At 32.2% G+C, this 24,408-nt stretch overlaps 15 protein-coding genes across 15 annotated transcripts; 7 read left to right on the forward strand and 8 right to left on the reverse strand.

The window, feature by feature from the left end:
- Positions 1–633: 633 nt before the first annotated feature.
- On the reverse strand, positions 634–1,284 carry GO595_010181 (uncharacterized protein; the record flags this gene model as incomplete). Its single annotated transcript, XM_067912831.1, has 1 exon — positions 634–1,284. One exon carries the CDS (start codon positions 1,282–1,284, stop codon positions 634–636), a length of 651 nt encoding a protein of 216 aa, XP_067768919.1.
- A 581-nt stretch (positions 1,285–1,865) lies between these two features.
- GO595_010182 (uncharacterized protein) lies at positions 1,866–3,128 on the forward strand (the record flags this gene model as incomplete). Its single annotated transcript, XM_067912832.1, has 1 exon — positions 1,866–3,128. The coding sequence occupies one exon, from the start codon at positions 1,866–1,868 to the stop codon at positions 3,126–3,128; it is 1,263 nt and encodes a 420-aa protein (XP_067768920.1).
- Positions 3,129–3,202: 74 nt separating this feature from the next.
- Positions 3,203–3,928, forward strand: GO595_010183 (putative E3 ubiquitin-protein ligase RNF5; the record flags this gene model as incomplete). The annotated part of the gene is made up of 1 exon (XM_067912833.1): positions 3,203–3,928. One exon carries the CDS (start codon positions 3,203–3,205, stop codon positions 3,926–3,928), a length of 726 nt encoding a protein of 241 aa, XP_067768921.1.
- A 601-nt stretch (positions 3,929–4,529) lies between these two features.
- Positions 4,530–5,066, reverse strand: GO595_010184 (60S ribosomal protein L19; the record flags this gene model as incomplete). The annotated part of the gene is made up of 1 exon (XM_067912834.1): positions 4,530–5,066. One exon carries the CDS (start codon positions 5,064–5,066, stop codon positions 4,530–4,532), a length of 537 nt encoding a protein of 178 aa, XP_067768922.1.
- Positions 5,067–5,378: 312 nt separating this feature from the next.
- On the forward strand, positions 5,379–6,380 carry GO595_010185 (uncharacterized protein; the record flags this gene model as incomplete). The annotated part of the gene is made up of 1 exon (XM_067912837.1): positions 5,379–6,380. One exon carries the CDS (start codon positions 5,379–5,381, stop codon positions 6,378–6,380), a length of 1,002 nt encoding a protein of 333 aa, XP_067768923.1.
- A 968-nt stretch (positions 6,381–7,348) lies between these two features.
- GO595_010186 (uncharacterized protein) lies at positions 7,349–7,807 on the reverse strand (the record flags this gene model as incomplete). The annotated part of the gene is made up of 1 exon (XM_067912838.1): positions 7,349–7,807. One exon carries the CDS (start codon positions 7,805–7,807, stop codon positions 7,349–7,351), a length of 459 nt encoding a protein of 152 aa, XP_067768924.1.
- A 341-nt stretch (positions 7,808–8,148) lies between these two features.
- On the forward strand, positions 8,149–9,609 carry GO595_010187 (WD repeat-containing protein 60; the record flags this gene model as incomplete). Its single annotated transcript, XM_067912839.1, has 1 exon — positions 8,149–9,609. The coding sequence occupies one exon, from the start codon at positions 8,149–8,151 to the stop codon at positions 9,607–9,609; it is 1,461 nt and encodes a 486-aa protein (XP_067768925.1).
- Positions 9,610–9,875: 266 nt separating this feature from the next.
- On the reverse strand, positions 9,876–10,409 carry GO595_010188 (Mitochondrial import inner membrane translocase subunit Tim17 family protein; the record flags this gene model as incomplete). The annotated part of the gene is made up of 1 exon (XM_067912840.1): positions 9,876–10,409. The coding sequence occupies one exon, from the start codon at positions 10,407–10,409 to the stop codon at positions 9,876–9,878; it is 534 nt and encodes a 177-aa protein (XP_067768926.1).
- Positions 10,410–10,729: 320 nt separating this feature from the next.
- Positions 10,730–11,536, forward strand: GO595_010189 (RhoGAP domain containing protein; the record flags this gene model as incomplete). The annotated part of the gene is made up of 1 exon (XM_067912841.1): positions 10,730–11,536. One exon carries the CDS (start codon positions 10,730–10,732, stop codon positions 11,534–11,536), a length of 807 nt encoding a protein of 268 aa, XP_067768927.1.
- Positions 11,537–12,721: 1,185 nt separating this feature from the next.
- GO595_010190 (Sodium:sulfate symporter transmembrane region family protein) lies at positions 12,722–14,836 on the reverse strand (the record flags this gene model as incomplete). Its single annotated transcript, XM_067912842.1, has 1 exon — positions 12,722–14,836. The coding sequence occupies one exon, from the start codon at positions 14,834–14,836 to the stop codon at positions 12,722–12,724; it is 2,115 nt and encodes a 704-aa protein (XP_067768928.1).
- Positions 14,837–16,622: 1,786 nt separating this feature from the next.
- Positions 16,623–16,928, forward strand: GO595_010191 (histone H4-3; the record flags this gene model as incomplete). Its single annotated transcript, XM_067912843.1, has 1 exon — positions 16,623–16,928. The coding sequence occupies one exon, from the start codon at positions 16,623–16,625 to the stop codon at positions 16,926–16,928; it is 306 nt and encodes a 101-aa protein (XP_067768929.1).
- A 381-nt stretch (positions 16,929–17,309) lies between these two features.
- On the reverse strand, positions 17,310–20,282 carry GO595_010192 (uncharacterized protein; the record flags this gene model as incomplete). The annotated part of the gene is made up of 1 exon (XM_067912844.1): positions 17,310–20,282. One exon carries the CDS (start codon positions 20,280–20,282, stop codon positions 17,310–17,312), a length of 2,973 nt encoding a protein of 990 aa, XP_067768930.1.
- Positions 20,283–20,473: 191 nt separating this feature from the next.
- Positions 20,474–21,565, reverse strand: GO595_010193 (radial spoke head protein 3-like; the record flags this gene model as incomplete). Its single annotated transcript, XM_067912845.1, has 1 exon — positions 20,474–21,565. The coding sequence occupies one exon, from the start codon at positions 21,563–21,565 to the stop codon at positions 20,474–20,476; it is 1,092 nt and encodes a 363-aa protein (XP_067768931.1).
- A 1,228-nt stretch (positions 21,566–22,793) lies between these two features.
- On the forward strand, positions 22,794–23,564 carry GO595_010194 (GDP-fucose transporter-related protein; the record flags this gene model as incomplete). Its single annotated transcript, XM_067912846.1, has 1 exon — positions 22,794–23,564. One exon carries the CDS (start codon positions 22,794–22,796, stop codon positions 23,562–23,564), a length of 771 nt encoding a protein of 256 aa, XP_067768932.1.
- Positions 23,565–23,810: 246 nt separating this feature from the next.
- Positions 23,811–24,182, reverse strand: GO595_010195 (vacuolar ATP synthase; the record flags this gene model as incomplete). The annotated part of the gene is made up of 1 exon (XM_067912848.1): positions 23,811–24,182. The coding sequence occupies one exon, from the start codon at positions 24,180–24,182 to the stop codon at positions 23,811–23,813; it is 372 nt and encodes a 123-aa protein (XP_067768933.1).
- Positions 24,183–24,408: the final 226 nt, after the last annotated feature.

Genomic DNA, 24,408 nt, shown 5'->3' on the forward strand with positions numbered 1-24,408 from the left:
ATTTGGATTATGTCCTTCTTTAATATGTTTCTTATGAAGTTCCCAATCATTCTTTGAAAGTTCTTTTAAATTTTGTTCGATATTCTCTATAAATTCCTCATCACCATTATTGTAGATTTCATTTAATAGTTGATATGGCATATAATGTATAAAATATGATTTATTAATATTTTTGGAATGAAGAATTTCTGGATTTAGTAAATTTTGTTCAATCATTTTCTCAATTAAATAACATGATTCTTGAGAGGTTTCATTGAAAGCAACTTGAGCAAAAACTTCAGATATTTTTTGTTTAACTTTTTGTCCCTCCATTTTTTCAATTTCCTTTATAAAGTTCAGATATATATCAGTATCAATTATTCTTATAGAGGAAAGTGTGTATATCATCTTACAAATGATTAGATTAATAGAAAATATATAATTATCATCCATTATATTAATTATAGAACTTGCTGATTGTGATATATTATTCTTTTCTAAATTAAAAATTGTTTGCTTGATTTCTTTTAATGTTTCCCATTCACTTATAGTTTGATTTTGATTCATATTTTCTTGTTTTTAAAATAATTCAAACAAACATCTCAAAGTTATGGGCATATTTTGACATAAAAACGGTTATGGAGTTTTTATACTTTACATTTGGGGTGCCTCATCACCGAATATTGACTTTATGATCTCTTCAACAAGAGGAGAATCAGCTTGAAGCTTTGGAGCAAGATCTGCAGTTTGACTCTGCTCTTCAACAGCTTCCATTATTTCTTCTGAATCGTATGAACGTCTAAGCCATTCATTCTTTAAATTCTCATCCATGTCTTCAGGAAGAGGAAAGAATCGTGGTATGTGAGGTGGAATAAATTCGCTCTTAGATCTGTCTGTGTAATCTATAATTGAATTTGCTCTGAATGGGAAAAGATCACCTTCTTGTTGAACATCAGGTGAGAAAATTCTGGCTTGTGAAACAATTGGATAATCTTTTACAACAACTTCTCCTGTGTTACCACGATCAACGATAAATGAAGAAAGAGAATTCATTGATTCACGATAACGTCTGAGAACATTGAAAACGTCATATCCATTTGGTTCTGTTCTTCCACTGAGTTCAACAATATCGCGTATTTCGCGAGCTAGCTTTGTTAAGTAATATATTGCAACATCAGCTAAAATATCAAGTGTATTTTCGGAAATACTAGCAATTGCTATTTCTTGTTCGTTTCCAGAAGATAGGTTCATTGCCATTTTTGCGATGAAATATCTGAAGAAATGACGTGTAAACTCTTCGGACATATCAATCTTGTTGTACCTTTAACGGTCAACTAGGAAAAAATTATTTCTTCAGCAATAAAATTGAACACATTTATATTATTATCAAAACATTAAAACAAACAAATATTTTTATTATAAGTTATTCGAAAGCATTATGAATAAATTGATAATTTCTATCAATAATGGAAGGATACATGTAATAACTGTTGGAATCCATAAAAGCATAACATTCCAATAGTTCACGATGGCAATTATTACTAATAATATCCCTAAAGAATGGAGAATGATTAAAATAAAATGGACGCGTATTGATTGTAAAGAAAATCCGACAATACACAAAATAGCAAGAACACCAAGACACACAGCACCTGTTATGAAACATGTTTTTAATTGTCTTGAAATTTCTGAAGTTGTCATTGATGATGAGTTCACTGATAATTCTGGAACAGAATGCCATATACATGACCATACCAAAGCATGAAAAGCCATTACTGTGTATCGTATATAAAATAACTTCATATGGGGTTTTTCCTTCGCCATTTTTTCTTTAGAAAGACGTTTATTAAAAAAACACGTTACAATGCGGAAGACGTTTTTTTCAAATGGGTTCAATAGCTCCTTATGTTTTTCTTGGAATCCTAGCTTTATTTATTGTTTTATGCATTTATGTTTGGAAACACAAAGAAGAAATCCTTGAAAAAGCTGGTATTGAATTACCTCCGGCTCTTCAAGGTTTTCGAAAAAAAGAAAAAAATCAAAGAATTCATCCAAACTCAAAAGGGCTTAAAAAATTACATAAAAGTAAACCTGCTCCTAGTCAAGAAGTTAAGAAGGCTCCCAATCCAAAACCAAAAAACATTAAAAAAAATGATGAATCCAAAGAACCCAAAAACAAAGAAGATGACAGAATCTCTGATTTAACTATACAAACTCAAGATTCACCTATATCATCTTTAATGATAAATAATCCAGGGACTCTTTTGATTTGTAATACCAAATCTCATACTTCTTTTCTTTTTGCAGTTGGTAGTCTTGATTTTGGACTTTATCCATTTAAGCAACAATTCCAACTTTCTGAAGATGATATATTAGCATTAGCATCCATTCAACTTAAAGATAATTTCCAAATTTTATATGCTCTTTCAACGCAAAAATGTATCCAGAGCTCTGCAATCACGTTTAATGATGAAGCCAAAGCAGTAACATCCAAAGGTCAATTTGAAGTTAATAATGCATTTCAAAAATCAATTCAAAAATTACTAGCTACACCTGATGGTGATCATGTGTTCGCCCTAACTGACCATGAACTCTTCACCATTTATAGTAACACAGGCCAACTCCAATTCCAACAAAGTTTCCCACAGAAAAAGTGCCACGACTTTCAAGTTAGTCGCGACTTCAAAAAATTATACATATCAACAAATTGCAATATTGAGTGTTATTCTATCGAAAATATAGGTAAGCCTAACATATCATTAAAGAAAATTTCCGCAGTTACAACTAATTCAATTATTATATCACTCACATACTTCGAAAAGACAAAACAAATCACATGTGCAGCAATAGATGGAAGCATTTCAGTATTTAAGGAGAAAATGGAACAAGGAACTGCATTAAGATTTAATTCTACTGGTGTTAGAATTATTAGAGCTTCACCAACGTCCACTTTAATGGCTGTTATTTCACAAAAATCGAAGCTACAAATTGTTGATATTAAGTCTGGAACTTTACTTGCACAACTTGATGAAGTTCATAAAGGTGATGTACATTTCATTGAATGGGCTACCAAAGGAAACTGGATTTTCGTCGCAAGTAAAACGAAACCTGGAATCGAAATATTTAGTACCTCTCTCGATAAAAAGTGATGATAATAAAAAGATAATTTATAAAATGCACTTTTTGTGATAATTGTATGGATATTTGGCCAAATAAATTTGGAATGGAAGAAACTAACAAAGAAAATGATGATTTGCATGAGGAACAACATGAAAATATAAACGAAAATGACGATGATTATTATGCTCCTTTTGATCCAACGGCATTTCTTAAAAATCGGAATACAGAATCACCTAATGACTCAAACGAAACAGAAACAAATAACGACCAACAAAATAATATCCCTAGGGCTCACATTCGCTTAAGAACACCTCCACCTGAAATTGAAGAAGAAAATCAAAAAGAAGAAGATCAAACAAACGAACAAGTGAAAGAAAACCAAACAGAAGAAATTCCTGAGCCACCTAAACAGGAGCCAAAAAAGGAATCCGAGGATACTATGTCAGAAGAAGATAAATGGAAATGTCCAATTTGTCTTGAAACACTTCAACAACCTGTTGTAACCCATTGTGGCCACGTTTTTTGCTACCCATGTATTTCCGAGTGGTTGCGTCGCTCTAACAGTTGTCCCGTTTGTCATGGACAAATTGACGCCAGTCAGCTAATTCCGATTTATGGGCAAGGAAGCGAAGCTGATGTGAGCTCTCCACCGCCACCAAGGCCAGAATATCAAGAAGCAAGAAATGATTATGCATTCAATAGATTCACTCCATTTCAATACACAGTTAACATCACGATGAACAACGTTCGTAACTTCTTCCATATGACACCACAAAAGGCTCTTTTTTTGGTTTCTCTAGTTTTTTTGGTTCTAACATTTTATGTCTAAAAATCCATAAATTTTAAACTTTAAATGTTTTTTAAAATCTAACCAAATGAAGATTGCATGAAACTTTTAGTAATTTAACGAATTCATTATGCAATGTAAATAATTTGTATTTTTTAACGAATAAAGACGCCATAAAAAACAACCTGCTTTCATACTACTAGATGAAATGCTTGGAAAAAATATATAACGATCCATGTACGAGAAGATATTTATTGCCTGCAATGCAAGAAATTTTCTTACAATTGTACCAAATTGGAAGTTGTGAAAATTGAAAATCTCTTAAACAATAGATTCTTCAAATAGCATTTTGAGTGAAACATAATGATATTATTTAACATTTATTCTGAGTATATATATATAGAACTTCAAATTCATTTTCGTTAAATTTATTAAACCAAAACAACGATCAATATATTTTCCAATGTAAATTGCATAATTATCTTTAGGTTGCTCCAATGAAAGTATAACTTAGAAAGGCGCATGAAGAAATCGCATTCGGCACAAAGATAAAGTCTGTCAGTGGCTCCATATGATATTTCGAAACAAACGTATAAGATATACATTAATCGATTTGGAAAAACAAAATATCAATAAATCGTCTTTATTGAGCAGCCTTTGCCTTTTTTTCTCTCATTCTCCTGCTACGAGCGCGGCGTGCGGCGATTTGTTGTTGAAGATTCTTTTCACGTTCGTTTTCAACTTTGAGGGTGTGGATGTGTTCCATTAAAACGCGCTTGTTACGGAATTCATTACCCTTTGCTTTGAGATATAATTTGCGATATAAGTGGGAATCGATTTCTTTCTTCTGTTTGAAATCTCTGAGTGTACGACGAAGAACACGGATACGACGGATCCATTGCCACTTTGAGTTAAGACGGGCATTACGTGTACCACGGCGTTTACCATAACCCCTATGACGACCAAGACGCTTTGCAAGAACACGCTTCGTGTGGCGAGCACTTGAATGCATGGCAACTGGGCGACGAACAATGATACCATCACCAACAAGCTTTCTGATTTGTTGGCGAGAGTTTGCCATGGCAATTGTGGATATTTCTGTTTCATCCATCCAAACACGGCCAACACCGCAGTTAAGTACTGAAGCAGCTAATCTCTTTTGGAGCTTGAGGCTGGACATTAATTAAAGGATCGGCCGTGTCAAAACCGCTATCGAATCTGGGGTGATCCAAAAAGTTCGTTTAAAAATTGCGGAATGAATGGAGAGATTCCAATTGGAACATTTCTTTCTAAATTACAATACTCAGAAAATGAAGGAAAATTACCGCAAATAATTCATGATGATCCGACTATGCCATTTCATTTCGCTGTATTAAAGTTAAAAATTGAAAGTGAAGCAGACGAATTTATGATTTACCATGTTTCTTCTTTTCCACAAATACGGAGTCTATGTGGAACTTTTCACGCAATGTTTTTTCAATTCAAAGAACTAATGGATGAAGATCCATCTTCTTTTGAATCAGAAGGTGTAAGAGCTGCCTTCAAAATCAATAAGCAATGGGACGCATTACTCATATTAATGACAGCATATCGATATCCTGAATCATTCCTTGTTAATGCACTCAAACGACTTAATTTTGCCTTAACAAAACTTTTTCCTCGTCCCTCATACTCCTCAGCCGTATTTGTACAAAAGTCACTTATATGTTTTTCTAAGTATATGTCTAGCGTTGAAGGCATTTCATCAGTTCTTGCACAATTTCCAGCAACCAACCAAACATTACCAATTCTTTCCGAAACAGACACAGAATTACGTGAAGTTGGTCCAGGTCCTATTATTTCTGGTTTGATTGAAGATTCCATTAATTCCAATCAACTTTGTGTATTTGTATTTGGCCGCGTTTTATATACTACAATGACCAGTGATCAAATTGTTATATCTGAACTTCTTGTTGCTAACCTTAGTGAGACTACATCCGAATACGAAACAGTTGATGGACAACTTTATTGTTTAGCGCGACATTATCATGTTGTTATGGTATCCATTGCGAAACCCGGCGATGGCCTTAAAGTATGTTGTGCGATGCAAGTCACATTAATGAAACTTGATCATCAACAATTGATAACTAAAATGCAACAAACATTAGGAAAGAAACTGACACCTAAAAATGCATATGACGTAATGGTCGTTTCTGGTCCATTTATAGTTACACAGCCACCATTTATCGATGCGCCAATATTCCCACAAACTTCGTCTGAATATAAATTGGCATATAAAGCAAAGGCTACAGCCGCAGAAATGTACGAGAAAATGGTAAAGTCGGGATTTTATTGCTTTGTTGATTTCAGAATTGCAGACGCTGTATTTAGAGCACAGTTCAAGAAACAAGGAGACGCATTCACTTTCATGCTTTCGAATAATGAGAAAAAGGTCGATGAAAGTGTAGTAAGCTCAATTCCACATATGCTGAAATCAATTCGTGAGACTTTGTAACTGTTTAAGAATAAATATTTTGTGTTTATATTTATTTTAATATAAAGTTATTTTAATAAGTCAAATATGTAAAGGCTTTAGATTTTATTCATTTTTAAAAATATTTTTTATTTCCTCCGAATTTGCATATTCTTATGGTGTTTTTCTTGGAATAACTTTTTCATAATCCACAAGCTTTTTATTATCTCTTTCATGTAAATCAATCCCTTTTGACATAAGATACTTTGCAAGAGGAATATTATAGATTACAGCATGCAAAAGTGTTTCCCCACATTATGTATTTACAAAAGATAAATTTTCCAAAGAATTTTCGTCTGAAAAATAGAAAAAAAGCTCAGTACCAAAATATGCTATACATCATCAGTTGAAATAAAATCTTTAAGCGAATTAGCTGGATGGAAGGGTCCTTTATAAAAGTTAATTTGATCTCTGAAATTAGTGTCATCCCTTTGGAACAAGAAACCAATCTTGTTCTGTAATATAATTCCTCGAAGGTCTAATTAAATTTTCGAATTTAAGAGGGTAATACTCAAGCTGGATATCGTAGCTTGTAACCAATATATCACCTGTTAACATGAGAAGGTCTGCAAGTAATTTGGCTTATATTCAGAAACGCAAAAAATTAAAACATTGAGTCCACGTTATGTCCCATATATGGGTTCTAAACTCATTGTTAGATTTGGGAGTTCATTGAAAGAGAAGGTTTTCATAACGAATTTGAATCTTTACTTTCCTTATTCTAAATTGTTTTCCATGTGATGTGCAAGAACTTTTCCTGAGTTAAATTATCTTTATCAAATGGAAGTACAAATTACATCTATGTGATTTTATCATTAGAATATGCATATAAAACTATTAAATTGTTTCTAGTTTTAAGAAATAGAAATAATTGATTTTTTTTTTACTTATAATACAATAATACGCTTCGAAGTGCATTTACAAAAAAATCAAACAAAATTTTATTAAGACTAAAAATCAGAATTTGTAACACGTATAAAATGAAGCTTATTGGTTGGTGGCTTTGCATCAGTGATTAATCTCTTTAATCTGTTAAAGTTTGAAGTTCTAAATGTTACCATTAGTTTTGAGTCCATTGTAAGTCTTGGAATTACAGTGTCAATTGGGAACCAATATTGACCAAAGATATGATCACCGATTTCTCTGAAGCTAGTTGCATATGATTTAGCTTGTTTATCTTCATCTTTATTATTTGACTGAAATGATTCTTCTTCATCCAATTCTTTGGGAAAGATTTCATCATCTACATCACTGCCTTCATATGCAGGTGTGTTATATTCTTCAATTTCATTGTCATCTTCTTGAATATCAACAACATTTTCATCTTCAATAATATTATCAAAATTATCTTCATCCTCTGATGGTGAAATTACCTCACTTTTTGTAATAGGAGTTGAGTCTTCTGACATTTCATCTGCATTGTCTGACGTAAATAAACTTCGTGATGATTGAAACGATCGCGTTTTTATCAAACTCTGTGAGTTATTTTGAAGAGAATAAATTCTCTCTTTTAATTGTCTTACTTTTGGTGTTTTTGCTTCTTTTTTAGGTATTATAATAGCATCATCTTCAAAAAATATATTTCCACTTTCTTGAAAAAGATTTGCTGCTGTACCAAAGTATTTAGGAATAGGTGCGCCTTGATGTAATTCACTTAGTTTCTTTTGTACGTATTGATCCCATTTATCCATTTGATGTTAACGGTTTCTTTTATTAACTAAGTTTGTTCGAAAGTTCACACGTTAACTCAATGGAAGAAAATAAAGAAACAACAGAAGATTCACCAAAATCTACACCTAAAATGCGTAGATCAAGCAAGCGTCCAGGCTTATCAAAAAATGATATATCATATGCACAATCCAGAAAAAAATACATGAATTATTTAACAATGTCTCCAACTACAATGATTTTTTCGTTGGAAACAAGCCAAATTAAAATTGGTTTTTCTAATAGAAGTACTCAATATAAATTAGAATCTTTTAATGATTCAACACAGACAGAACCTATATCATATTCCGAAAACGGAATACAAATTCCCGAATTCGAAAGCAAGCCACGATTTCCATCTCTTATTCACTTCTTAAAATCAGCAAGCATGACTATTTCGACACTTCTTGAACAATCTCAATTTCAAACATCACAATCATCCAATACACCTCTCATTAGCATACACAAATTTACCACAGATACAGTTCCTTTACAAGTCGAAACCACTGCCAATCGAACATTTGCATTAATATCAGATCCTTCTCCATTAGGTAAAATTGTTGTTTGGAACGCTACAAGTGCACAAGTTTCATACAATCTGATTTCTTCTGCTTCACCATCATGTTTTACACTTCATAATGAAGGAAGATTTGTTATTTCTGGCACTGAATCTGGATCATTACTTTTATGGGACATGCATAAAATTGACGTGATTAAAGAAAAGGGAACATCATTAGTTATCCAGCCCCATTTTTCAACTGATTCCTTATATACGAAAAATCATAATTATCCAATCACATCAATTACATCATTTGGAAATATCGGTACAAGTGTGGTCTGTGCACTTGATAAATCATCCATTGTTTCATTTTGGTACATCCAAAACGAGTCTACTGATGTTTGTTTAGTTAAAGCGGAGACCGTTAAAATCAGTTCTGGATTTTTACCTTCGTTTTCCCTTTGTATGTTTCCAGATTCTGTTAATTCCTTTTTGATTGGAAGTGGAAACAGAATATTTAATTGTTGTAGATTTGGTGGTTCTACTTCACCAACTTTTTATCATTCCAATTCTATCATTAGACATATATCCTTTTGCTTAAAACTTCCAACTATTTTTGCAACAGGATGTGATAATGGTAAAATTAGTATATATAATGTACTTGAAGCAGATCCAATTTTTGAAATTCAAGTAAATTTGTCAATGGGCGAAATGTCTCCAATTTGGTCTCCAACTCGCGCTTCGGTTTTGTTTGTTGCTGATCATAACGGAATGAGAATACATATCTATGATTTCTTAAAGTCGCTGAGATTGCCTGTGTTTACTTATAAGGTCGGAAGTGCCGCAATAAGTATAAGTGTGAAGGAATCAACAAAAGGAGTAATTATGGCGGTAGCTGAGGGAGGAATGGCTGTGAACGTTTTTAGGGTGGCTGATGAACTGTCAAAGCCATTATCGGATGATGAAATGAATAAGTTCAAATTGATTGTGTTTAATGCAAAATAAAAATTATATATAATATAGATTTGATTTTTAAATACTCATAAATTTATGATTAACAAAACAAAAAAACTTCTTAGAGCTGCATGTGAGTTTTATATTCATATTAATATGTAGATTAATTTTTTATTTCAAATTACTTTTATTCATTTGAATCAAAATAATAATAAAGTAAAGAAACAAAGTTAATCTTATTTAGTAGGTATAAAAAAGCAAAATAAAAAATTAGCATAAAAGTAATAACTTTATTTATTTCACTATAAAAAGACACCTTATCCAAGTGATTGTAATGCAAGCATTCCGACTGAATACAAAGCACCTTTGGCTGCACCACTCTTGATACCTCTAAAGCCATCAGGAATACCAAGGATAGCACCAGCTGTAGTTCCTGCTATGATTTTGTCATAGAATTTTGCTTTTCCGCGATTGCATGCTAGAGTGCTTTCTATGTACTGTGTAATACCTGCTTCAATACCTAACTGAGCTCCCGTTTTAAGGCCCGTTAGAGCGCATTCTTTAAATGAGAATTTGCTTTTGTCAGTAAATAAAATTGAGGCTGCATAAGATCCTGAGCCAATTGCAAAACCAAGAGCACCCATAGAGGCTGCTGATCCTAAAGATTTTGCGAGGTTTGATTGTCCTAAATCACGATACAAAACTTCTTCAGGAGTTATTGGTAATAGAAAACGAGCAACTTGATTAACTGTCATTGGTGATATATCCATTTTGTTAGGCTCTGGTTCTTCGAATTTAATAGGCTTTCTGTCTTCTTTTAGTGGAATTGGGCGTCTTGTTTTATTGGACATAATTCAGCAAGTTCAGATATTGTAAACGGTCATTAATAAAACTTCAAGAAGCAAAGGAAGCAGAAAATGAGCTTTTTTGTTTGTTATTGACTTATTAACCTTATACATAAATGGTTTAAATTATTGCTATCAAATTATTTTTGTATTTTTTTAATCTAAAATTAATATGTATCTGATTTCAAATTCATTATAATTTACACCAAAATTCATGGATATCTTAAATAATAGAGAAGTTGGGCAACATGGATATCAAATGATTTATCTATAAAAAACTGCAAAAAAAAAAATTTTTTTATTACATTAACGGTTTTCACAATCAAATGACACTAGCAGACCCTGCGCCTGGACCGCATTTTTTCACTAAACGTCTTGTAGAATATAATGGTAAGGTTCCTTTTATAGTCACAGATCTCATCAAAGAAATGAAAGTACTTGACTCAGGGAAGATAGAAGGTATTTTTCGAATTAGTGCACAAAAGAGTACAGTTGAAAACTTGTGCTTACTTCTTGACCGTAATAGAGTTAAAAATTGGCAAGGCTATGAAGATCCTCATATCATTGCAGGTGCACTCAAACGTTATATCAGAGAATTATCTGGCTTAGACCCACTTATTGGTGAAGATATCTATGACAAGATAAATACAGCAATGCAATGTTCTACAAGTGATGAAACCCTATTCACCGAGCTTCATAATCTTGTTTCTCAAGGATGTCCAACAAGACGAAATACTCTTGCCTATCTGATGCACTACTTCAACGTCATTACAACAGAGGTAGAATTTAACAAGATGGATGCTTCTAATCTGTCAATCGTTTTTGCGCCATCCTTATATCCACGAACGGATTCTGTTGCATCTGGAAGTTCAATGAAAGCAATTGAAGTTATGATCAAAGATTTCGACAAAATTTTCGATGCTGAATGGTATGGTCCAAATGTTGAAATGACTGATGAAGATATCGAACGAAGTTCCGAACCAGAAATCGATGAATCCGATGCAGCCCTTGAATCAGTCAGAAGGCAATTGATATCAAAGTCTCTCATGAAGCTTGATAGAGAAAACTTAGTTTCGATCTTGGGCTTACAGAGACCAGATAGGAAGCCACCTCAAATTGAGATGGAAGAATAGAAAAATATGCAATTGCGCGTGATTATTCTAAAAGAACGGAATGTATTCACAAATTTAATATTTTTTATTTACAAATTTGTGAGCTTATTTTTTTCGACTGAAACAAATACAAAGCTCACTACTATTTAGATCAAATCATTAAAGCACATTTATAACACAAGTGCTGCAAAACGAATTTGGTCGTTCTTGATTTGTTTTGTTAACGGTCACCTATCCGAACAAAAAAAAATGAAATTAGAGCATATTATCTCTCTTGAAACAAGAATTCTTCGATTGTTGATTTTTTTCTACAGATTTACACATTAATATAGAATATTAAAAAAAAATCATAATTTCGAAATAATTAAGCTTTATTATAACAAAAGATAAAACAGAGAAATTTCAATTAGAAGAAGGCGTACTTGACACGTAATCATCTGTGGGAGATTCTGAATCATCTTCATTTATAATAACTTGAAATTGTAAAAAGTCTTTACTACGCATAACATCTGGGAATCTATTAGCAGGTGGTGGAAGTGATAGTTCGTCAGAAGAGCTGAGTGCAATCTCATCCAATTCGTTGCACATTTTTTTGTGATTTTTGCTGACGGCTATTTGAAAGAGATTATTTCAGGTTTTTCAATTGAAATTATTTCAGGTCACTTTTTTCCTACAGTATCCAACACAAAATTGAATGATTAATCTTGGCAATTTGACAGACAAATTAAATTTTGTGAGTACAGTTCTGACGTTTTTCTCCATTTTATCGACTCTAATTTTTGTAGCATTCCACAAAAAAATGTAAAAACCTCAAAACTTTATAAGCAACAGTACTTTTATTGAAAAAATATATCAATAACCTGTAATATTTACAAGTAATTTGCAATTCGATCACATTTTTAAATTAATTAAATCATTCATAAAAATTATGAATATAAAAGATACGCAACAAATACAAAATGTTTGCATAAATATCCTTAATATTAATTTATTGTTTAAATCAAATCATCTGTTTAAAATTCGAAAATTGAAAAATATCAAATAGCATAACTAATGTTAACGAATGTATTTTATGTGATTTTAATAATGAATAACACAAAGAACACATAATTAACCCAAAATTCTGATCTGTAAAAATTGACTAAGTCTGTTCACTCACTTTGATGTCTTTTTGATGTTCTAATTAAAGAAGGAATTTAAATTTTACTACATTCCATAAGCGAGTCCTATTCCATAGTACACACTCATGCATGCGATCAAGCATGCTATAGTTACTATTATTCCCCACACTATCATTTCTTTTGATGTCAAATAAGCCTTTCCTGAAGTATCCTGTAAAGTTACTGTACAAATGTTTGGGAATGAAGATACAGGCAATACTTGAGAAGCTGTTGTTGTCATACAAGCGCACATGGCATAAAGAGCCAAATGACCAGAATTTGCAGCGAATGTACAAACCAAGGGCAATGTAATCATTGATGAAACAGTATGCGTTAATAATATATCTATAACCAAAACGCATGCGTTTACGACCAATATTGAAACCCATAAACTTGTACCTCCCAATAAACTTTGAAGGAGGTTCTTAGCAACGTCCATTAAACCAGAATCAGTAACAATTTTACATAGTGCATTACCACCCATTAACATAAATATAATATTCCAAGGCAACTCTGTAATTTTGGAAGGATTTAATATTCCGACTCCATAAAACATTAACACTGGAATTAAACCTACAACACCATAATCCGAAAATGCCTTATTACCACCGAATGGTAATGATATCCAAATTGCTATAGTTGCGAGTGATATAATCGAAACATACCATTGCATCCAACCGAACTCAGTTTTAGAGTTTGGTACTGGTGGAACCTTATCAATATCCATTTTATATTTAATTTGTAATATTCCCCATGCAATTAAGCAACATACTAATGCATAAGGTAACGCGGTAGCAAAGAATTCAACGAAACCTACTGATACATCTAAGTTATTTTCACGTGCAGCTTGATCAACAGCTTCAACAGTAACAGCATTTTGAGGTGATGATAAAGGAGTCATCATACCTCCGAGGTTACCACCCACTGCTACAGCGAACAACATTGCCTTAATATATTCTGAATCACGTGGAATTTGTTTCATTGTTGGTACTATTAATGCTACAACAATCATTGTACTAGTAATATTTGATATCCACATAGCTATAAAAGCATTAAGTATAATCAATACCAAAAGGAAAAATCGTTTGTTACATGCAGCCTTTTGGAGAATCACTGTAGCTATACGTTTGTCAAGTTCAGTTTCACGTAAAGCTGCAGCTATTGTAAAACCACCGATTGTAAGGAAAACGGTTGATGACATTGTTGATTGATGAATAACTTTACCCACAGTTTCAAATGAGTCAGGTAATACACCACAGACTACACCGAGAAATGGAATACTTAATGAAGTTAACCATAAAGGAACTGCCCCAGTCGCCCATAGAATTGCAGCAAAGAATACAATTCCAAGACACCGCTGAGCGCTCATCTCAAATTTCAGAGTGAATTGAAAAAATTGAAAGGCAAGTAAAACCGCGAGTGAAATCACCAACGGTATGAATTTGATACTAGCTGGTGCTAAAAGAAGCTCATTATGACGAAACGTCATAGCTTCGAACTTAGAAAGAACTGTGGATTGTTTCCAAAGTAGAGCATTTTCAACTTGGGAATGTAACTGCATGATGATATCAGAGCGGGAAACATGTTCGGTGTTTGTTGAGACACGACGTTTCATCGTGACAAACAAATCTTCAAGAGAAGATATTAAAACAGAAATCTCTGAGAGAGAGCCAAATACATCACTTTCAATGGATAAGTACTCTTCTCGGAATTCTGGTTGATTTAGAAGGCGTGCAAACTTTTTTACTATCTTTTCTCCACCGGTTTTGTTTACCTCTAAAAAGGTCCTTAGCTCATAGACAGTAAGCATTTCTCCATAGATTCTCTTATGGAATGACTTTTCGGCTTCGGCGGACCTTTCATCCGTTTCAAGCTGATCTTCAAGATCCGCTCGAATCTCTTCAATCGACTTCTCGATTTCTTCATATTGCTGGGAATAAAACGTGGCAATTTGATTGATACTTTCACGAAGCGCATGAAGAAACCGATCATAACATGCGCTCTTAAATGATTCTATGCTTGATTGAGATTCAGCAATATCGACCGACTCATCAATCTGCGTTAGGAACTGCTTTATCATCTTCTTGAATTCTTTATATGGGAGATATTGATCATACCATTGCTTAACAGCGACAAATCGCAACTGTTTACCAAATTTCATTTATCTTAAATAAACTTTTTCAATACATTGTAAATCTATTTTATAAATAAACCATTGAATTAGCAATTTTGGCTATGGTCGACCAAAATTGGTATTCAATTACCAGTTTTTGAATGTTCAGCGAATTTTACTAAAAAAACATTTTTGCGATTTATATATTTCATAGCGTAACAAAAGTTACTGCAATTTGATGTCCTTATTTAAGACTTTATGATATATAAAAATAATATAAATTATCATGGACAAAGTCACAAAAGTGAATTACTTACAATTAACGGCGTGAGTTAATTTTGTTGTAAACAGATTTGTCAAATTTCATGTAAGACACTGAAATCAGTTGAAGTAGAAAACTTTTTCTTGAAGGTTTATTAGTTGTATAATAGTGTGTATGCTTATTAAATTCTATTTCATTTCATTTCATTTTTTCTCTTTTGAAAAAAATTTTGGGTGTATACCATTTTGTTAATGAGAAACATCAACAAGAAAAGGAAATGGCTTTATTTGAACGTTAAGAATAATATTATTAAAGTTATGTAACGTTTCACATAAAATGTCAGATTCGAATGAGATCCTTCAAAACATCCAAAATAAACCAGGAGTGCTCGGAACAATTATAATAACTCCTGACGGCATCCCTATCAAAACCACTTTCAGTAATACTGAAACATCTAGATATGCTGGATTTGTATCAGACTTTATAAGACAGACAAACTCAACACTTAATGCAACAAAAACCAAAGAAAAATTACAATGTGTTCGTGTACGGTCGTTTAAGAATGAAATTCTAATTTTTCCAGACAAATCATTCATTCTTATTGTAATCCAAGACACATTTACCACCAATTAAAACTATTTGTATTTATAAAAATTAAATTAGATTAATTTTTTTTTTAGTTATTTTGATCAATTTTTTTTCTAATGAAAGCAATTGATGTCAAATTCTTTTCTTCGTAATATGAATTTGCTTAGCATAGCCCTTATTTCGAATGTGTTTTTCTTTTCGAATATTTTTTTATCGCTAAATTGTTTTGGATCCAAAAAATTCAAAATTAGAAACAAGATCTGAGGATTTGGTATAGAGCTCATTAACAAAGTGCAGTGCTCGAACTTTAATTGCTTAGCCATTTGGAAATATTTTTCGTTTGGATTTATCTCATCAATAACAAGATAACGCCATTCAATTCCATTAATGAATTCATAATCAGCTAAAAATGAATCATAATCAGTAATAAGTACATCAAAGCAAACGTAAGCTGAATCTATTTTTCCATTTTCATCATAAGCATAAATTTCATTTTGTATTGTTTTGATTCCATGAGATATAACACAATTAAGTATTGAACATTTCTCAAACTCCTCCTTCCATTTTGAAAGAGATGACTCAGGAGCAATAACTAGAAATGGGCCATTGATACCATGGCTACATGAAATGTCGGATAACGTAGATGCAAGTTGAAAAGGTTTGTTAAAACACTCTCCATCAGCAAGGATTGAATTCTTTGAGTTGTACCAACAATAACGGAGCCAATTGATCCCAGAAACTTGGCATTTTAGAAGTGGTGTATCATTGTCTGTGAAAGGCAATTCTTTAAAAGAATCTGGATTGACATTTCGAGGGTTAGTTATTTTAATTGGATTTTTGTGGAGGACTTTGTTGGTCTTATTATCCATATTATGGCATATATACACTGGTGCGGTTTTTTTAAAATTCTATTAATATTAGTTGGATTAAAATGACATTAAAATAGGAAATTTCGGCGGTAAAATCAATGAATCATTTTTTTTAATGTCTGGCAGAGGAAAAGGTGGTAAAGGTCTCGGTAAGGGAGGTGCTAAGCGTCATAGGAAGGTTATGCGTGAAAACATTCAAGGTATTACAAAGCCAGCCATCAGAAGATTAGCTCGTAGAGGTGGTGTCAAACGTATTAGTGGTGATATCTATGAAGAAATTCGTGGAGTTCTTCGTCATTTCCTTGAAAATGTTATTCGTGATTCAGTTACTTATACAGAACATGCAAGAAGAAAGACAGTTACAGCAATGGATGTTGTTTATGCACTTAAGCGCCAAGGTAGAACACTATATGGTTTTTAAAGTAATTTTTTTTTTGGAAATGATTTTTATTTTAATTTAGAATAATTTTAAAATTCCAATTACCCTTAAACTAGAAATCAATACTTACCAAAGGCACCTTGTTTTAAGTTCATGTGGTTGTAGTTGTCATGATAATGAAGGGAAAATATTTTTGATCAAACATATCAAACAATTTTTATTGTGTTGTACTATGGTAAGGACAAAAAACCTCCTTTTTAATGGAGATTTAAATTTTTTTAAATTTTAAATAATTCTTCATTACCTAAAATCACAAAAATGGCCGATCATTTATCGAATTTTATAATATATTTTGTTTATCATGATAAAAAAAATGTAGTTTGATTAAAAATATAAATGTTTAACTCATATGATTTTAATTTTTTAAACTCCAAACAATTGTGACAAAAATTGGGAAACATAAGGTGGAATATTTTGCATTTGTGATGCCAAATTCCTTATTTCCGGTCCTATTGCGTTTGCCACGTTTGGAATTTGCATTCCTTGAAACAGTTTTTCTGCAATTTCCTGCACGAAAGGAGCTATATCATTATTATTTTGAGCTTGACAGAACAATTGGAACAAAAACATGTAACCAATTTGTGCTTCTTCTATATCATCTTCCGCAGGGAACATATGTATAAACTTTGAAACTGCTTCAGCTGCATTTCCGAAGTTTAATCTTTGCTTCAACAAAATCGAATATGAACTTACAGCGTTATCATTTCCAGCATAGAATGATTCATTCTCTGTTGCTTCTTCTGTATTTACTGCGTTAAATAATATATTTAATATTTCGTCAAGTTGTTGTGAATTTAAGTTTAACCTTTCGTAAATTCGTCCAACTCCAAATAAAGCCATTCTTCGAGATGAAACATCAGGAGAGTTTACAAATGTTAAAATTTGTTGTAATACATTTCCACATTGAGCTATGAATTCGATCGGACATATTATTAAGAAATCAATCCAAAGTCCTAATGAAAATTGTATTAGAAGTGGAATAGTTTCTTCGCTTAATGGTTTTAATAATGAAGTTATTTGAGTAAATATATTTAATGCTTGATCTGGGAATAAATCATATAATGGTTTAAGTGATGTTAAAAATGCCCAAAGTAAATTAAGGAACAAATCTTCTTCGCAACTTTCAAACTCATCATTTTGTATCGAAGATCGAAGAAGTTCAAATGAAACTTTAAGTAATGCAGGAACAGTTTGGAAATAAAGAAGTTTCGCCTCATTCGGACAATCAGAATTCTCAACAAGTGAAGAAATTGATTCCGCTATTTTAGCTTGAACTTCAATTTCTGGTTCTTGAGGGAATTCATTTATTAATTGTTGTAATATCTCAAAAATATGACCTTTTACAGATATTGCCAAATCTGTTAAGAGCTCAACGCCAGCCATTCTTATTTGACTATCAAAAACAATTGCGATTGAATGCATAGCTGCCTTAAAAGATTCTTCGAAATATGGAGTAAATGCTTCTTTAACAGCTAATGCATAATCACCTAAAGATTGTAATGCTGAAGTTATTTCAGCAAATTGCTCATTTCTAAATAACATCATTTTGTTTTTCCCAGGAACAAATATCGATGAATATTCAAAACTATCTTGCCAATTTGTATCATCTTTTTCTTGGACAAATACTTCGATTTCTTGATTTGATACTTCAAGTAATTTTGGTACTATAAATTGTAAAAATTGTGCAAATGGAGGACCGATTTGTTTTGCAATTATTCTTAACCCTAACCAAGTTGATACTTCAGGACGAATTTGTGTAAGTGATAATAAATGTTGAATTAATGTTCCTAAATTTTGTTCATCCATAACTTTCGCAAACTTAGATATAGCTATCATTAATGTATAACATGTATCAGCATCAGCACCTTGAACAATCATTTCAAGTGCTTTTCCAGCAAATTGCAATGCAATTGGTGGCGCTTCATCAATAATTGCTGCTGCACATCTAATTGAGTCTGATGTATTTATACTTTGTATAAGTTGTAATAGAGTTGGAGCAATTTGTTTAAGAAATCCTTTATCTATATCACTGATTTCTTCAACAAATCGAGCAAGTGGTGCAACAGCAATAATTTTCCCTTGTGAAATAAGTTGGAAAAGAAGTGTAACTATATTAGTTGGGAAACTTTTATCTTTGGATATAATTTTACTAAGTTTATGATGAATTAAATAATCAAGTGAATAAACAGCATTTTCAAATATTACTAAATCATTATGTTGTAATAACTGAATAATTTGTGGTAGAAGATCAATTTGTGGAATCCATCGAATTACTGCAGAAAGAGATTGAAGTGGAATTTGTTGTGAGTTTTGAGTAACAATTTGAAGAAGTTGTTTTCCTGATTTTGGATCTTTGGAAACAAAATCTTCAAGAAGTTGACATGTATAATTATATACAGCAGAACGTTCTCCAAATTCATCATATGGATTAGCTAATGCAACAACAATTGATTGAGCAAAATCACCAAGATGTGATGAGATAAAACGCCAAACAGGTGGCGAACGATCAAGCATTCGACTAATAGTTTCAAGTGATGAGATACGTGATGCATCATTTCTTGCGGTGTTTTGAATGATATTAAGAAGTGCTGCGGTAAATTGCTCAAGATGTGAACCTAAGATATTTCCATGAAGTTGGAAGAAATAAAGAAAATCGGATAAAGATTCAGTTACATTTTGATCAGGAAGAGAAAGAATTACTTGTGGAATGAAATTGAATAAACCAAGAAGATTGTTGTCAAGAATCATAAGATTGTATGCAAGATTAAGGGAAGCAGAACGAGCTTCGGGATATTGAGAATCAAATTGAAGTGCTGATGAAAGAGATGCTAATAATTGTTGTGGAATTTGTTCAGGATTTGCGGAACTTATATAATTTGCAAAGAAACGTATAGATTTGAAGCTAAGTGGTGTTTGAAGTAACCTGAACATGAGATCAAATATTTCTGGCCATTCAATATTGCTTGATAAAATAACGATAATTTGATCAATAATTAGAAATATATAGTTTTGTTCACGTGGATCCCTTTGAGTGCCAAAATTAAGAAGTTCACCAAATACTTGTTTTAAACATGAATAAGTATTTGGACTTAATGTTAATGTTGAATTCATTGATTCAACTCTAAAAAGATAATTCTTGATTTGAATTAAAGCTTGAATCCTACAATTAACATTTGGACTTGATTTGACGATTTCAAGAAGTATAATGATGACTTGATTTGGGTCTTGAGTAAGAAGTGTATTAAAAGTTGTTTCTGCAGCTGCTCTTTCATCATTATTTGGGTTACCGAAGTTTATAAGAAGAGAGTTTATGTAATCTACTGGAGAAGAAGACATTTTGCATCCCGCCAACCATTGAATTCAAATTTACACGAGAATTCAATGATTTATTTTTTGGCCGGGCAAAAATCTTAACGTGCATTAAGTCAAACCCTAAGACGATACAACAAATTGAACATTTTGCATCGGTTAATAGCACACAAATTTCGATTGAACGATTATAATGAATTGAATCGATCACATCACTTTTATTCATTTTTTTCTTCTTCTTCATTTGGTTCATTTTTTTTCATTTTCTTTTTTGCTTCTCTTATTTTATTTGCTGTAATATCTTCAACAAACATTCTCCTTAATATCATTCTTTTCTTTCTTTCATCATCATTAACATTTTTCATTTGACATTCCATTTTTTGTTTCTCTTCTATTTCAACAACTTTTTCATTAACTTTTTCGGTAATTTTCGCAATTAATTCGCGCGTAACTGATGCCTCTGACATCCTTTGTGCAAGATAAGGCAAAAAGTTATCTTTGATTTCTTTTTCGACTTCGTCATAGAAATATCCATTTCTTTCCAACAAATTCATTGCATCGCTTAACAAATCCGATGCAAAGAATTCGCTAAATCCACGCGCAGCAACTTTGTTCTTAAGTTCATTTTGCGCTTGTTCAACTTTAGCGCGTTCTTCAATTCGACGTTGTTTCTCTTCGAACTTTCGACGCTCAGCTTCTTCAAGCCTTTGTACATCAGCAAGTTCGACGTTCCGTTGATGTTCAATTGCTTCTTTGTGTCGGCGTATGTTCGCAAGTTCTTCTTCTTCTTGGACTTCCATGAATGATTGTTCAAGAATTTTATTTACGATTGTGGATACTATGGGTTTGACTTCAAAATCAAAGTCAAAAAGTTCGGATTCTTCAACTTGCGTTTCAATGTCAACACCTGTTTTGGGTGGAATATATGGAGGTGTTGGAGGTCTGTCTAAAAATGCATCTGTTTGTGTCATAACACTGACTTCAATTGGCTTGTCGTTGATTTCATGAAGATAGGGCTCGGTTTGAATTTCAAGATCAATTCTATCTTCCTGTTGTTGTGGAAAACCTAATGTATTTGTTCGCTCAAGAGTTCTTACACGAGGTGATGGAGTTTTATGTGGTTTTCTTGGTTTTGGCTTTTCTTCCTCTTCAAAATTTTGTTTTCTCCTTATATAAGTTGATCCACGACAAACTCGTGGATCGACTGTGATATGACAAGGTGCTTGATTGGTGTCTGATCTATATTTTGGCTTTTGTTCAATTGGGCGGGCTCCAGCTTGGAAAGTAAATCCCCCGCTCTCACCAAGCATTTTTGTAACGTTTTTTTATGTGAATATTTTTCACTAATACTGTGAAAATAATTTGAACTGAATTTGATCGGTAAAAATTTTCACAATTAAGCAAGAAGATGATTTTTTTGATAGTTCTCTATTTTTAATATTACTAAGATTATTATTAGTATCATATTTAATAATATTTTTGTATAGTTGTATTTCATCTTGTTGCAAAAGCAGGAAACAAATCTATTTTCTTTGATTCATTCGTTGTTTTTGGTTTGCGTGGATCATCAACAACAACTGAATGATAACTTTCGGCAGGGGTATTTTCTATGTATTGTGTCTGTTTTTGGATTTTGTCAGGTTTTTTGACAATTTTTGTATCCAAATCTTGTTCGATTACATTGACCTTGGGATTAATATCGTATGGTTTGGAAAGAGGATAATCCCTTATTAGTTTTTGGAGCTTTAGTCTGGTCTTTTTAAATATATTGAGCCATAATTCATCTTTTGTCCGAGGATAATTTTCTACCTTTTTTTTAAACCAATTAGATAACTCAAGGGCCATTGCATAATGAGGTGATTTTTCATTAAATAAAATTAGTGCATTTTCCCAAACCAAATTTACATCGTATTCCCATTCTCTCATGCTTGAATATTTTTTGTTTTTTATTTTTTCGATTATTGTTTCGAGATCTATTGGGTATTTTAAAATATCGTAAATATTTCTACCAGATTCAGGAGGCATAAGATTTTGTAATGAGCAAAATGGTGCAGATATTGGTATGTCCTTGATTTTTTTCATTATGTTTAGACACCATTCTTGCTGAAATTCAGTGAGCATTGATTCTTTCCTTGATTAACGGTTATTCATTTAACGTTCTACCCAAAATTCAATTTGCATAACGTCTTCTGCTTCAAAAAATTGACACCATTGCTTCATATGACCAAAGACAATGTTGTTCCTCTTGAAACCAAGCAACTCGTAAGAAAGCAACAGCTTCAGTCATTTTTAGCTGTATCATTTTACATGTCAGTGTCAATTGCTCTTGTGTTTTTAAACAAAACGATAATGAGTAATAGCAAAGAAAAAGCTGGTGCTTTTTTCGTATCATGGTATCAATTTATTGTTGCTTATGTTTTAATTCTAATCATTACCACTTTGTGTCCAAATGTTCCCTTATTAAATCTTTTCCCTCCTCTTCATTATCAAAAAGAAATATTTATCAAAGTCATTCCAGTCAGTATTTCATACCTTTTAATGATTGGTTTTAATAACAAGTGCCTTGAATTTGTTTCGGTTTCAGGTTATCAAATTGTTCGATCACTTACAATTATTTTCAGTATTATTTTGACATACATTTTCCAGAAGCAAACCACTTCATTCCGTGCCACCCTTGCTTGTTTAGGTGTTATTATTGGGTTCTGCATGGGTGTCAAAGGAGATTTAAATCTTACACTCAAAGGTTGTATTTATGGTATTTCATCATCATTCTTTGTAGCCTTATACTCCATTATGGTCAAACGCGTTATGGGTCTTCTTGACAATAATGAATATCTTCTCATCGAATACAACACACCACTTGCCATTATTATGCTAACACCTGTAGTATGGTATAATGGTGAATTTAATGTCCTTAAAGAGAGGCGATCTTTGAATTTTTGGGGCATGCAAACACTTGCTGGTGTTGTTGGGTTTATCATTAATATTGCGATTTTCTTAAACATTAAATACACGACACCACTTACACATAACTTAAGTGGTACGGTTAAGGCTTGCATACAAACATTACTCGCGTTCGTATTTTTCCCGAAACAAGAAAGCATGACAACGCAAAAGTTCATCGGAACTGTTTTAGTTATTGGCTTCTCAGCTTATTACACGTTTGTAAGAAAGGCTGAAATGAAACAAAAAATAGAACAAGAGCATATAAAGAAAATGGAAGAAAATGATCAAACAGCATTGCTTGGACAAGATGAAGAAAAAGATGAAGAAGAGGAAGAAGATGGCAACGAGAAGCCACTTCTGTAAATAAACGTAATTTGCACAAATGTGAATTCAATAAATCAAAATTTTGATATTACACTTTGTAATTAAACTCTTTTGCAATGAAATTCATTAAAATGTCTTTCAAAATATTAAACATAATCAAATCTGCAGATTATCCCAATGTGAAAATTTTTGATCAAATTAATATATTCGTAAAATAAAAAGTTGTTAAGTTGGTTCATACTGTGAAATAAATGAGAAAATAAGTTTAAATTTATTAAAAAGGTTTTAGGCCAACCCAAGTAATGCAGAAACACGTTTGAAGACTGTGTCATCTTCGGGTTTGTATGGATGATCTTTACTTGGGATTTCAAGAATGGATGGAAGTGGTTTATCATATCTTTCAATTAATGGTCTAATATCATTGGCAATGTGTTGATTTATGAGAAGAATGGCAACATCATCACGTTCGGTAAAGGTGTTGAAAGCTTTTTCGATTTCTTCAAGCTGAGTTTTAGGACGAACGACAAGGAAATTTGAAGTTCCATCTTGTTCCATTTGACCAATTCCTGTCAATAGAAATCCGGTTACTGTATCTTCGTCACCAATCATAGCTATGTAATATCCAGTTTCATTTGGGTGAATATGTCTAAAACTCATTTGAAATTAAGAATGAAATCAAACAAAGCTGCTGAAATTGATCATTTGTTAACGGCTGCTGAACATTTTGTCTTTTTTGAAAAATTCAGAAATTTTAATGTCATGAAAATTTTATACTCAATAAATCATTGAAAACTTTACTTGACATTATGGTGTTGTTTTTCTTCAATTTATTCTTGTAAGTCAATTAATGGAATTGCTTGGTAACAATATGAAGATTTAAAAG

This window comes from Histomonas meleagridis, assembly GCF_020186115.1.
Source record: "Histomonas meleagridis strain 2922-C6/04-10x chromosome Unknown scaffold_61, whole genome shotgun sequence".
Lineage (NCBI taxonomy): Eukaryota > Parabasalia > Tritrichomonadida > Dientamoebidae > Histomonas > Histomonas meleagridis.